This window comes from Passer domesticus, chromosome 4, assembly GCF_036417665.1.
Source record: "Passer domesticus isolate bPasDom1 chromosome 4, bPasDom1.hap1, whole genome shotgun sequence".
NCBI classification, from domain to species: domain Eukaryota; kingdom Metazoa; phylum Chordata; class Aves; order Passeriformes; family Passeridae; genus Passer; species Passer domesticus.
The window spans coordinates 65,435,211-65,450,497 of NC_087477.1; the positions used below are offsets into that span (position 1 = coordinate 65,435,211).

The 15,287-nt window shown below is 37.3% G+C and overlaps 1 protein-coding gene across 6 annotated transcripts in view; it reads right to left on the reverse strand.

The window, feature by feature from the left end:
- Positions 1 to 15,287, reverse strand: part of STIM2 (stromal interaction molecule 2) — an 80,630-nt gene that overhangs the window by 2,967 nt on the left and 62,376 nt on the right. For all 6 annotated transcript variants that reach the window (XM_064418453.1, XM_064418458.1, XM_064418452.1 and 3 more), the window contains 8 exons: positions 13,910 to 14,024; positions 6,873 to 6,984; positions 6,120 to 6,235; positions 4,664 to 4,841; positions 3,592 to 3,769; positions 2,869 to 3,036; positions 2,569 to 2,669; positions 2,085 to 2,323 (listed from right to left, as the gene is read on the reverse strand). In XM_064418453.1, the coding sequence (XP_064274523.1) occupies positions 2,085 to 2,323; positions 2,569 to 2,669; positions 2,869 to 3,036; positions 3,592 to 3,769; positions 4,664 to 4,841; positions 6,120 to 6,235; positions 6,873 to 6,984; positions 13,910 to 14,024 (1,207 nt within the window). The remainder of the gene's footprint in view (positions 1 to 2,084; positions 2,324 to 2,568; positions 2,670 to 2,868; positions 3,037 to 3,591; positions 3,770 to 4,663; positions 4,842 to 6,119; positions 6,236 to 6,872; positions 6,985 to 13,909; positions 14,025 to 15,287) is intronic.

Here is a 15,287-nt window from a genome sequence, read left to right on the forward strand (position 1 = left end):
TGAACTGAGATAAGAGAATAAGAATCTCTTTAGGAAATTTGTGCTACAGGTCAAGGTAAATCAGATACCATCCTACTTACTGGTATTAAAAAAAAATCCCAAGATTGCACCATTGGTGAATTTTCAGAGAAGTAACAAGCATTTTGATCCTTTGTAGGTGTATATACACAGAAATATGAAGAATTCAGCTATGAAGATTGAACATGTAGAATTTTCCAGTACAAATGAAACTCACTAAATCAAGGAACCAGCTGAATCCCAATAAGTGAGTGGAAAAACAGAAGTTTCATTACCACCTTTCAGCTGTAAGGACTTTTTTCCAGTGTCAGATACTATTTCTTATTCCATTTTTGTTCTTCAGCTTGAGATTGATCAAACAGCTCTATTACTCGACACCATATAAGCCTATCAATGCAATTGCTCTGGCACATGGAAGCCTGTCCAACAGACTTCAAATTTTTTCAATCTTATGAGTCCAAAGGATGCTGGGACAAGGCAATAGCCCAGTCCACTTTAGATCCAGCGATGGAAATAGCCACTTTCTTAAGTGACCTCCTGCACAGTGCATTTTGCCTGAAGCCTCATGATCAAGACAAGCCATTATGCTTCTATCCTTCCTTGTGTGCATTTGTAATTTTTGCCTAAAGGATGGGAATAATTCAGTATTTACTGAACTAACCTACAATAATTTGACTCCTCAACACTAGTTTCAACAACTGATCATTTAGCATATTTTCCTCATACAGTAAAGTTTCAGCTAAGTATGCTCTTGCAAACAGTACAGTCCTTTTCTAATTGTAGTTCCTTTGAATCAACTGCACTTTCTTCTCTGGCTTCACTTCTAAGCAAGAGCTAAATGAGAAGAGTGACTAAAAACCCCACAAGTCTGAAGTTTTTTACATATATCCAAGTGTTGCCATTGTAGACCATCTGGAAAATCATGACAATAAGTTGATCTCTTCATTCTGAAATCAGACCACAGGCTTCTCTATATAGAATTGGGAGCTTAACTGTAGGCATCCATATTTTATTGGGTCTCCAATAAATTTGTTGCCAGGGTTTAAATCAAAGTATTTGTACTGAAGACAACTAGAGAAACAGCATTCCTTAAAAGTGATCAGAACTTGCAGTAAGTTGCAAGAGGATTAATGAACTTTTCAATGTGGTCTGCAGAAAGAAAGGTTGGTACATTAAGAAGAAAAACAAGTGTCCAAGGCACACTGAGTGAAGGCAGCAAAGTGGCAAACTTATGCTATTTTAAAATACAGTCTGAATTTCTTCTGAGAATCCCAGCCCTGGAAGAAAAATGTACCCACATGACAGTTTTCCTTCCTACTCATTCCTCAGCTTAAAACCGCTTGTTTGAATAACTGCATGGGAGCTCATTTTTTCGAGTTGCCTCTAGAGTCCAGTTAATCACAAGCTCCACGAAGCAGGCTCTTGTTCTGACACAATGACTCATGATACAAGGGTGGTCTGAATCCCCAGTGTGTATCTTCTGATCATACTTTAACCAAAGCTGGATTTCTGTCCCTCCAGAGCTCGGCCTCTCCAACGGACACTCAAACAACCAACCCACTATAACCAAACACAAACATTCTGGCTCAAAGCTTCCCTTGAACAACAACAGGATTTTGTTCCAACCACTAAAGAATGTGCACAAGGCTATGTAGCATGTGGCCTCCCAAAGGATGTGATCTTTCTCATAGCTCAAGGAACCCTGGACTAACCTCATCCTTTCCATCTGAAAGAATAAATGAGCTAACAGAAACTCAGCATTATTCATTACAAACTTTTGTTTAAGTAGCAATCCAAGGTTGACAATCACTTTCAAAACCTTAGCTGAATTTGCCCCACTCTCCCACTGAAACAAAATAGAGGCTTTTTCTTCATATTATCTTTATTGCAAAACCCAATTTTCCATTTAAGTCCCACTGGAGCTAGTATCTGAAATTCTACATAGAATTTTAGTCTTTTTGACTTTGATCTAATCCTGCTGGATTTCAGTATTCTTTTCCCACCTGACCTGAAAATCCCATGTCCCACAATTTTTCCCCTTTCTTTTTACTGAGCTCATCACTTACCATGAAACTGTGAAACTATTGGAGGAGTGTCTTCATCTAAGTCATCAACTCCCCCTGCAATTGGGTAGGGAGGAATGGAAACTCGAGGCATAACTACCCAGCTGTGATCAGAGTAGAGAGAGGAGGTCAAGCTTGGTAGCCCAGAATTGTGCGCGATTTGAAACCCGCAAATCTTCTCAATCTGTTGCCATCGATAAAGACGCTCCCGCAAACACGTCGTCAACTCAGAGAGTGCTTTCCTGAAGAAAAGCACATATTAAAATTACATACACTGTGCTTATTGATAAAGCAAAGCAACACATTCATTCCAGCATACCAGAAGATCCATTACAGCTGTTGAAATATTCGCATTTTAGTATGTTTTAAATTGCTTTTCTAAAGAGCAAAACCACTAAGACACTCAATTCCATAACTCTCCAGGAGTTCTGTTCTGGGAGCAAATAATCCCAAAAGAATATGCATCCTGTCCCAGCAACCCTCTTACTTTGCTTCAAGAATTTTATGGTCCACTTCATCCAGGGAGGAGCTGTGTGCAACATGTAATGTTCCAAATACAGTGCTTCTCTTCTTTTTTATCTTTTCTGCCTAAAAAACAAAGTAAAGTGAAATGCATAAAACTAGTAACATACTTAACAGATGACAAAACATTAGCAATGTTGACAGGTAGCAAACAACAATTCAGAGACGAAAAAAGCACAAGTGTTTATCTGCTTTGTGTTTGCTATTTCATATCTCTAGCAACAGATCAGAAAAATATTTAAGTAGCTGAAGAATAATTTATTACCTCATCTTTAGCAATTGCTAATTGCATTTCTGCATGCTGTCTTTTGATATTGTAATATTGTACTTCAACTTCATGTGTTAACTGAAGCCACTTCTGCAAAGCTTCAGGAACAGACCAATTACTTCTTAATTCAAACTCCTTCTCAGCCTTTTTTAAAGCCATGCGAACCTAACAAAAGAAATGAAAGTGTCACTAAAAGTATCATTAGAACTAACAGGTGAATTATAAGCACCTTTATAGCCCACAGCAACATAGCAAAGCTTGACAGAGTTTTGGTGTGTGCTGATTGTTGTCAGATATGCAGATCTGGCAGCTCTGAAATCTAGCATATGACCTTCCATAATTTTTCCAATGCTATATATTTCCTAATTAAAATTTTAAATATTTTTGTAATATGATAATTTTTTAGTACAATAAATCCAAATTTATTGCTGCTTAGATGAAACAAAGCTACTCTCTCTTCTAATAACAAGATTAAAAAAGCTTTTATATCTATTTTTTTCAGTGACTCTCAAAATATTATCATAAGCTAATATACAAAGTTTACAGCTTCTAATAGTTTCAGGGTTGTTTTACTAGATAATGGCATGACTGACAGACAATCATTAAGCACTCTCAGAATTTTTCCATTCAAATCTAGCATTTGGGGTATGCTGTTTTAAACACTACTGAGGATCTAACAAAACTAGGACAAATTTAAATTTATAAACAGCTGGCAGATACCTGTACTAACTCTTCCTCTGCATATTTGAGCCTGCTGAGCTCACATTCAGCTCCCTCTCTCAATTCCCTGAGGCGATGAGCTTCACGTTTTGCATCATTGATCTCATCCATCATTTTGCGCTCCAGATTTTGCTTTTCAACAGCAACGTTTCTGTTCTCTTCTTGTGCCTTCTCAAGCCTTCACAATTGAACAAAAAATATGAGAAAATACACAGCATATTTGTTACAAGTTGTAGTCCTCAGGATAACAAAATGCATCCAGCAACAGGGCAACGGGCACAAACCAAAGCACATGAGGTTCTGTTTGAACATCAGGAAACACTTTCACCATGAAAGTGACAGAACACTGGCACAGGTTGCCCAGAGAGGTGGTAGAGTCTCCATCCTTGGATATATTCAGAAGCCACCTACACAAGGTCCTAGGCAACCTGTTTTAGATGATCCTGCTTACGCAGGAGGGGCTGGACAAGATGAACTCCAGAAGTCTCTTCCAACCTCAACCATTCTGTGATAACAAAGACTCTGCAAGCTTCATGAATCAGCAGCAATCACATCACACAATGTGATATCCAGGCCAGGCAAAATACCCAAACTTTTAAGTGAATTCTTATTGGAAGTGCAGTATCAAAATCCAAGTCTCTATAGACAACTGTGTTACAGGTGTACCACAGACTATCAACTTTCACATTGCTATATATGCAATAGAAACTAATCAGCTCAGGTCTGTTTCAATCTTAAAAGCTTAAAAAGAGAAAAAGTGTTCTCATTTCCATGTATGTAACTATTTTAAAAAAACTGTAATTCTATGAAAACAACAGTAAATACTTGTATATCTATAGGAAAAAAGGATCTGCCTCTATTCTCTACCTTCCTCCACAAGTTTGTTTTGCCTGCTAAAATATCTGGGAGCAATCTCTACCCAAGAAATCAGCACCACAATTTCCATGCAAAGAGAAGATGAACAAAATCCAAAGGCAGTTAATGCAAAAAACTTAAGACTGTAAAGGATCTGCATTTGTGTTTAACTTCAAAACAAAAGGACAACTTTTCTTTTTTCTTTTACGTTTTATACCTTTCCTGCAAGTCAAGAAGACTTTGCTCTGCTGTTTGGAGACTTTCTAAGTCCTTCATCATTTTTGTGATATGTTCTCTTGAGGTTCTGTTCTGTGTATATGCGAACCAGCAGCCTCCAAAACCAATAACTATAGAGACTGTTAATATAAAATCCTTCATCCAGTTGTGAGGGGGACCTGTGCAGAGAACAACACCATCATTAACTACTTCATTGATACAGACAACAGACTAAGGCCTCCCCTCCCGCTCCCCAGGCTAAAAGGTGACAGAACCTGATGCTAAACAGAATTCTAGCTCATTTACCTCAAACCACTCCCAAGAACTACCTTTCAAATGTATTCCACAGCATTGTTCATAAAACATAAGCAGCTCTGCTCTTATTTAAGATTTACAATTTACTTAACCTATACTAAAACATTCATTACACTGAGAAAAGCTTACTAAACCCCTTTACAGTACCTACTCTGCATCTTTATTTAGAGTTAAAATAGAGTTCCACAACTGTACTGCATCACGTCAGTAGGAGGTGTAATTAGATTTCAGCAAGTTCTCCCCAGTCTGCACCCACTTAAACACTCCATGTGGAGTTAAAAATGCACTCGGGAAGAATGAAGTACATTTTTAAATGGTAAAGCAGCACTTTTAAAAAGTAGATGTTGGATTGTCAAATTATCATATCCAACATTCACATAACACATCTTTGTTAGTACAACTTTTATAATCACTTGCACCTCTGTAAAGACAGTTTCTGCGAGCATTAAAGGTCTAATACAAGTAAATTAAAGGTCTAACACAAAGTGCTTTTTTTGTCCCCTAAAATCGCCACTCAGATCTGGCCTGACTAGTTCAGGAGCACCTGACATGCACAGTGCCAGAGCAGAGCTGTAACTGTGTACAAGCAAGCATGCAGAGCACTGCTGATGTGGTATGGACATGGCTGCATATGGTAAAATGGGTCAGATGTGGAACTCCTGCCTTAAATTTAACTGCACTCAAACTCAAGTGTGCACAAAAGACACAGGTGTTGGATTTGCATCACCATCTCATTTCTTCTTCTTGAGGAAGGTCACTCCCTCTCATTTCAGCATCCCAGCTGCACTGTCCAAGCTAACTGAGAAATTAATGTAACCTTAGCTATAAATGTAATTTAAACAGTCAAAAATATTTAGAGGACATGTCTTGTGACACAAAAGCCAACATCCATCTGTCAAGTGGGGTTATACTAAAATTTCTACATGATCTTACACACAGAAGTGAACCTTTGTTCTGCTCACAGCACCTAAATAACTTTTTTTAATTCATTGCAGAGTTCCACAATGCATGCCAAGCAATCCATCAGCACATCCACAAAATAGATAAGCTGTCCTATCTACAGTATCAAGTGTCATGGAAAATATGCTCTGTTGAATTCCTACAATCAAGAGATAAGAAAAAAACTCCAAAAAGTTACTAACGAGTGAGAGGTCCAAATAAAACAACATCCAAGGCTTTAAGCTGAAGCTTCTGTCTATGACTCCGGTCAATTATTTTCAAGTGAGAGATCATGAAAGCATGTTCATTTACCGCTATCCTGTTAATGACAAGACAAAACGTTACCTATTCTATAAGCTATATTCAAAATCAGTCTATGCAAAAAAAGAAGACATCAACAGCATTTCCCACAGTTATACAGATTACTACTATGCAATTAAGTATGACAAATACAATACAGCAGTAATGCTATATAAATGCATATCTGCATGTGGCAAAAGAAGAAAATGAAATAATTTATTCTTTCCTTTCTGGAAAAATAAATCCATTTAGAACAGTTAAAGGTATATTTACAGACTTGTGACACCAACTCCTGAATACACGCAATACTCAGGTGTGGTATTTATGCTCCAGGAAGGTATTTTATAGTTATGTTGTTGTATATACCCATACAATAGATCAGAAGGTGTTCAAAAGGAAGTTTGCTACCACACAGAATTATGGGACCTTTGATAAAGCCCACAGAAAGAAATAAAACTTTTAGGAAAGTCGTATTTTGAAATATTCTGGCAGAAAAAAAAATGCAGCCACCTCTTCAAAACTGCAAGGACACTTCTCTTTTCCTGCATTTGACTGTATCTTACTAGACTTTAGGTTCACACAGTTGTTCCTACCGTTTAAACTAATGCAGCAACCTATGGGGAATTATCTGAAACTAATCCAGAAGATATATTCACCTGGGAAGTGTTGTTCCATTGACATTGCTGTCTCTAAAATTCTTTTCATATTGGGGCAATTCAACAAAATCTGAAAGCCACTGAAGAGTGTCCTCTTGAGTCCAGTTATGAACTGAAAGAAAAATTCAATTACCTTAGGTTTTCAGTAAAAGTCAACAGCTTAGAAGACAAGCAGTAGAAAAGCAGGTTACAATAACCAAGAGAGTTTAGCCAAATATAATTCCAGAAAAATTAGCATTACCATGGTGTTTCTGGCATTTTGCCTTTTTCATTACATGCTCCCCTGTGAAAGCATAGGCAAACTATAAATACACAAGCATGGAACCAACAGAAGTATTTCTTTACTAAAATTTTCACAGAACAATTGAGTCTTTTGCTTTAGTTTCAATCAGGACAGCATCTTGTGACTTTCATCTACTTGAACCAATTCCAGCCTCAACCCCTTTGTCCTCGCTACCCTTGCAGAGCTAAACAGACATCAGCTGGTGCTGTAACCATTTGAGGCAATGTACCAAGATCTTCCCCAGGATGATGCCTTAAGAACTTGTTTTGACAAGAGTTTTCTTAGAGGCTTATGCCTTCTAACTACAAAATGGGAGCTGACAAGAGAAGGAGAGAGGAGACTGAAAAAACACCAAAAGACAGAAGAAATTTAACAGGAAAACTATTAAATCTCTCCCAAACATGCCCAAGAAAAGTGGAATAGCATGCAAAATACACTAAGAAAAATTACTTAAAATATGCAGAAAATAATTAACAATTTTCTTTAATAACAGCAACATTCTATATAAACATTCATAGCTACAGATGTGCTAAGATAATACTACCTACAGATATTACAAAAAAAAAAATCACATTTCTGTCTCTTACAGAGTAGCTGCTGCAGTTTACAGCTTCATACTGACAAAATTGAAGGGAAATTGTTCACTCCATTTATGAGTCTGCAAAAGTCTGTCTGTATATGAAAGAAACAGGGACAGCCTCCTTCTGGACAGACATGTATTCACATAAAAAACTGGGGGTTTTTTTGAACATTTCCCTATCTAGAACTACTTGCATGTGACAGTGCTGGGCAGAGATTATCACTAGGACACATTCTCAGTGGTGACTTTTGACAATAAATCTTTTAGAAAGCACTGCTGAAAGCTTGACAGGTAAAGCTGCAGGCAATGGAAATTTTTATGAATTTCAATTCATATTTCAGTTCACACTGTTACTGAAAAAAAGGACTTCTAGGTCTCTTGTCTACACTAGCACAGCTGCAAAATAAGCTTAAACATTTTAAGATCATTATCATCCCTGATAGGTGGAGGCAGAACACATTTCAAAGACTCAGAGCTTCAAGAAACAAACTCAATACAAACCCCTTGTTATCTATCCATATGAATGGCTACACAACCTTCCCAGTATGCTGTCCCATTTCCTTCTCTCCTTTTAAACTACAGTCAGGTATTGATTTCACACAGACTCAGTTTTGTCATATTACTCTAAAATTTTATGTAAAATATCTGGGCTCCACTTATAAACAAGTAGTTTTCCCACTGCAAAGATTCTTCTGTGTTGTGAATAATAAGCAATCAGATTTACAAATCATTCAAAGTCATTTGACTGGTCACTACAAGTCTCAAAAGAGTGGTAGAATCATCCAGAAAATTATCACCTGAACTGCATTCTAGAAATGTGTTCATAGATTGATCCAAACTAAAAGCATTGTTTTGTTGTGACATGAGGAAAAAAACACCTAAAATAGCCACTGCACACTACAGTCTATCACTGACAGTACAGAACTCAATATCAGAAGCCACACAATTCACTGAGTTTATAAGCGGGGGGAAGGATTAAAAATACCATTGAGACTTTTCACTTCTACCACTGAAAGAATTTTGTAGACACTCTGCCAAATTTTACATAAATTTATAGGTTTCTATAATCCAGTGGTAATATTAAACATATTATCCTGAAAGAAATGAGCTACACATTTAAGTGGTTTACCATACAGCAAATCACATCTGTTGCACTGCTTAAACTGGTGTGATGTTTTCTTCGTAGACTATCAATGAATTTTTCCAAACAAATCAGTTATATTCTGGAAAAAGCACTTTATTGTTCATTATCTATCACTGTATCAAATACCTCCATTAGTACAGAAACTGCAAAAAGAAACAACCACAGTCTATCTTAAACTAGAACTGAAACTTGTACTTTCTGTACTCTTATACTGTTACTCATTTATTAAAAAATAATATCAAATTACTTCTTTATTTATGTTGTGTCCCTTTAACTGACCACTCAACCATTTAAGCTATGAATATATACTGTCATCTCTTGTTCTGGGATGTCAAGATCTGAATCTCTTTTCACATACACATTTTGCAAGAAATTTAGATTTATTATGTAAACTAATTCTTCACTCACAGAAGTCCAGTGCCAGTGCCCCCAAATCCCCAAGTTTTGCAGGGGAACTCAGACTCTAAACTACACTGTTCTTCCTTTCCTATCAATCAGTGAAAACATTCAGACTGCTTCTTTTTGTTGTTAACTTCCACAGACCATATGTTGGTAAGGAGTATTACTTGACTTGTCTCCAGTCATGACATACATACATGTTTGTTCTACAACAGCATAAAGTACTGAAAAGCAAACTGGCCTTTCTCCACAAGAAGCACTGAAACATGACACAAGACAAGTGTGATATACACCAGGACCAGGTGTACTGAAGGGCAAGCAGAACAGCTGAAATTCATCTTGATCAGCGCTGCCAATTAGAATGTGCCAACTCGCACTAATTAGCTGAGGTTGTAATTTTTCCTTAGTTTAATCACCGAAACAGAAAGCAGTTACTTCAAACAGCAGAGTAGCAAGCCACAATTACTGTAATTTAAATGCATATAGCATTACAGAGTAATTGTAACATCCTTCTCTCACACACCTCTTTTAACAAAGAGATACCTTCAGAGAGAGGATGTCAGCAACATGCTTTGGGGAGGCAGGTATAGAAGGCAGTGTCCACACCCCAGAGCAGTACTCAGTTCTAGACTTCCATCAGCTATTTTATGCAGATCACACGTTTGAGATTTGGGGTTTTTTTTCCTACTTCTTTTCAACTCTTCTACCAAAACACCTGAAGGTGAAGACAGTAAAAGTAGCTTTAAACTGGCCCTGTATGAAAGTTTCTCATTGTTAATCCACAGGGATTAGGAGATCAGGCTATTTATCAGGGTTTTTTGTGTGTTAAATTTATCATGTTAAATCTCTCTTATGACACAAAAGGATTAAAAACTTCGTTTTTAGGACCTTCAGCAGTTACATCAGCAGCATGCAGCATTATGTAATTCATCTTTAGCCAAGCCGTGCTTGCATTCATTTCCAACTTCCAGATATTTAAAACTTGAGACAGCAAATTATTAGAGAGCAAGGCAACCACAACATGTTTGTGGTATGCACTTTAGTCCCAGCTGCTGCAAGAACACTTGGCAGTAGTACATCAGAATACAACAGGTGATCACACATGCAAATATAGAGCCTTTTTTGTATCTTTTTACCCTAATAAATAATGTACCAGACATTAGTTCACCTCCTATTTTCCACAAAAAGGGAATGAGAATTAAAGGGGGGAAAAAAGAGGTACACATAGAAGGCTAGAAGGTTTTTTGGTATAATAGGGCAATCTACAGGAGATTAAAGGAGACACATTAAAGCTCGAATATGCCATAATGGCAAAAAACCCTACTTTTTTGTTTTTTAAGGTTGTTTGTAACAACTAGGTTTTGGTAGGATTCAAATTAATCTGACAACAACCAAGCAGTCACGAACTCCAGGTTTGACTTCAACAGTTTTTACTTGGCTACAAAATCAAGTCCCAAGTGACAATGCTACATCACTAAGAATGCATCCAGCCCTACTCACTGAGACAGGTCAGAGAACCAACCAGCTGAAGGTTCTGGACTGATTTTACAGCCCCCTTGCTACTGAGACTAAATACCTACACCCCTGCTCTTCAGACAGCAAATTCACACAACCACAGCCAATTAGAGGGGCAAAGAGAGAAGGCAGGTGCCACTCAGTGAGAGAACTTCCAAATACAATTGTACAAGGACTGGTATTCAGACATCAAACCAAATGTTTCTCTGTCCCCTTTTCCACACTCAGAACTACTACCTCTTCAAGAGGTTTTTTGCAGAAAAAACACTGAAGATGCACCTCTGATATTAACCTAACAGTAGCAACTAAGTTCGTTACTTGTGAACAGCTGAAAGGCTCTGTAGTACATGTATAAATACTGCTTAGTTGGAGAAGAAGACAGCCAAATAATACCATGCAACAAGCATATACTGGCATTTAAAGAACAGTAACACACAGTAAGAGCAGTCAGAAGACTTTCAGAGAGAAGTGTTTTCTACATTTTAAACAGCTGTGATAGCTCACAGTCACTCATCTAAATAGAGCACTCTGTAGAATTAGATTATGAGTATCAAAAAATTCAAAGGTCACAAAAAGCACATTCTAACTAAACGAATAAATTAAAGTCTTGTTTTATACCAAAGGAGTCCTTTAAACTGAGTGGCAACACAGCAACAATAGGCTAGATGCTGATTCAAGCTATGATACGACTCCTGCCATGCAGGTAAAACCTGAAACAGTCTCAGACTTCCTTCAATTTGCACCAGCCTACACTATGAAGGATTCTGCACCAGGCAGAGACATCAAAAACCTGCCCAGAGCCAGAAATATTAAAAATAAATATTCTGAAGACCTGTCTATTATTAGGCGATTTTTAGAGCTCTGAACACAGCCAACCCTCAGTGTTACATTCAGTATATAAAATCCTTTTCAATCAATTATTTAAAAGTAACCTCTACGTTCTTTAATCCTGAAAGGAGACATCAAACAGCAATGGCATTTTTTTGCTTTCTTCCCTCACACCTTATCTGTCTTGCACCACCAATATGTTAAACAAAGAACACCTTTAAGCTATTTGACAAATATTTAAGACAAACATTCACATAAAGCAAGCTTTATGGCAAAGAATGGACAAATTCTACTCAGCATAAACTACGCAGCAGTAGATCCTAAAAATGTTTCTGTATATACTGTCAGGAGCACTAGAGTTTGCAATTCTCACACAGATACCTCAACAGATTGTTTAAAGTCTCTAATTGCTGATACTATCATTTACACTACCTTCCATCCTCTTGCTTAATGTTGTCAAATTGCTATAAACTAGTGACACATAAAAAACAAATAAATGCCTAAAACAAAAATGCCTAAAACATATAGAAGGGAATGGCAACATTTTCCATTTTCCAACATTTTACCTAAAATCTAATTAAAGCAGTTAATTTTCTGAGGGGCTTCATGCTTTCTAATAGTCAGCAGACCACTGTTAACACTGCTCAGGAGTCTTATTCTAAAGGTCTCCCTCTGGTGCAATTTTAGTTCTCTCAGCAGGATACACAGATAAAGCCACTATAAGCAAGACACAATGAGATGAGACATTCCTCTCCAAATCTTTTGAGTCTTACTTTCTCTCACTACATTCAATAAAACTGGAATAAAGATATACACAACACACAAACTATACTTCTAGAATCACTACAGCTTAAATTTTTGAACTCATGACTTACAATTATGAGAAGACAATTATTCTGATAATTTACTTACAATACTTTCAGGGAACAGGATCTTCAGTGAATAAGTATTTAAGGAATATTTGAAGAGTTTGAAAAGTTACTGGTTAAAACAGATATTTACTACATTCCAAACAATTCATGCATTACCTCTGAGTGCACTTAAGTGACTTCCTGCATTAGCAGAAAGAACCAATGCCCTATTCCTGGTTTCATTCCCCTCTTGTTCTTACTTTCAGTTGTTCAACCCATACAGAGTTTTAGATCTCTCTATGCTCACCATTAGAACACGTTGTGGTTTAGGAATGGTATTCTCAAATTTAGCAGGCCTTTAAAACGTGTACAGTTTCCCCTCCCTCCCCTCAACTGGAGGCACAAAGGGTAAAGATCCTAAGTTGAGATAGGAACAATTTACTGGGAACAGCAATGAGATAAGAAAATGAACAATAATAGCAACAATACAATAACAAAAGGTATAAGGAAAATAAACTACTCACATGGAAATCCCCTGACAATAAACAAATACCAGATGGGTCCATTCCCCATGTTTCTCAACCAGAATGAACCTCTTCTCCCCAGCAGAGACACTCCCAGCAGTGACGTGGGGCTGTAGGTGTAGGATAACACCCTGGCCATAGCCATGCCCCCTCCTGACTGCTGCTGAAAATCAATCCTCTCCTGGCACAGCCAGGACAGCACAACACCTTCAGAATGAGGGCTGAGGTGGGGAAGGGGCTGAGGAAGTTGGGTATTTTTCTCCCAACAATTCTAACATTCCAGATCTCTTATATATATAATCACTATATCCTGGGACATATTTGGCAATGAACACTGTACTGATTAAATACTGTCCTTTGATACTTGGAATAGTTGGCTCAACTTACTTATTTCATTTAAATCAAAGCAAGGGAGGGCTGGTGGTGTTGGGTTGTCAGTACATTTTACTGTATCTCAAGCTAAAGAAGATTTTTCAAAAATTCTTTGGACTAAGAATTCCAGATCTTTGTAGCTCAAATAAAATTTAAATCAAAGTGAAAGTGCATTGGATTTTCCACTTAATACTATATTTTTTTAAAAAATTAAATAGCTTGAGAGAAACCCTTAGGTTTCATTAAATTAAAAACAAGCTAATCTGGAATTCAGTATTTGCACCAGTCACCTTGATAAATTAGAGCCTCATGTAAGCTATCTTAGTTTATTTAGTTTACAATACACAAAGCACATGAAGAGGAAATTACCTCTAGCTGGACTAAATGAGTTCTCTAGCCAGATTTATGTGTGCCTATAAATAACAGTGTCAAAACCGATTGATGAAGATGCTTCAAGAGGTCATTCATTCACTACTCTATACTTGGAGGAAAAATTGTTGAATTATAACTATGTCATTTTCAGCTACACTTCTTTACCTACCTTCAGACGTTTTCCAGCGTTTCCACAGATCCTCAATGGTGATATGCTTGTCTTCTCTGTGCAGGTGACTGTGTTTATTTGAGGCATCCTTGTATTGCATATCTTCCCTTAGAAACTGAAGAAAAGGGAAAAACATGATCTTAAACGCCTAAATGACAATTTCTGAAGAGAAACTACACAGAAATCAGGTAGAGTCTTTCCCATCTCTTCCCCATGCAGCAGCAGAGAATTGATCTGAGTTTTTTACATCAGACTCAGAAATTAAGTTAAACACTCTTACAAGATTTTTCACAATTATTAAATTCTAGAAAAACTGATGATGCAGTTGCCACTGTACTGAGTTTAACGTTATTAGTATGCCTCAGTGATTACATGAACACAGTCACACTGTGCACTTCTCTATTCTGATGACATTTAACCAACTTCCCCTCCTTGAAAATAAGGCCACATAAGATTTGAAAGTGTGCCAGTCATTTTTGGATGAGTAATGCCTGAATCCTGCCATACCAGTTAAATGCAACTGCCTGAGGGATGAGAGTAAGCTGTTTACTAAGTAGTATTAAAGTCTTTTGATTAGACAACAAAAATTTGACTTCTATTCATCAAATTAAAAAACAGAAGTCATCTGAGGGCCAATTTTCTGCTTGCTAATCATTCCTCAGTGGTTACACTCCAAGCACAGAAGCATTACATAAAGCTGCTTCATTTTCAGTAATTAATAGGAAGCCTTTTAGCAAACATTATAAAAAGAAATATCATGCAATCATGACATACAGAGTGGGTGGTGAGGCACTGGCACATGTTGTGCAGAGAAGCTGTAAATGCCCTATCCCTGGCAGCATTCAAGGCCAGGTTGGATTGGGCTCTGAGCAATCTGATCTAGTGCAAGATGTCCCTGCCTACAAGAGGGCAGAATCAAATTATCTTTAACGTCTCTTCCAACCCAAACCATTCCATGAGTCTATGATACAATTATATGATGGCAGTGTTATATCAGTATTCCACAAGTTGCTACAAACAGTTCTCCAAATACATAACCAAGAAAAGCCAGGGAACTGCAAAATTCATTCAATTTTTTTATTTTATAAAGGCCTAGAAAAGCTGGAATCTGGTTGTAAATAACTTCCTATTAATAGTGGAAGCCCTTCAGAAGTATCAGTCCCTGAAAGCATTGTATGAACAGTCTCTTTGGGTGAAGACCTTGGGATTAGTATTGGAAAACTAGTACCTGGTACTAACAGTACCAGAAAACCAAGTGGTCTTCCACAGTAGATGGCTTTCTTTCTTCAGTTCATGAAGGATAAAGCTGCTCAAACAAAACCAGCTACAGATAGTCATGACAGCTAAATCAAAAACCAGCCTTTTATACAGCTGATCA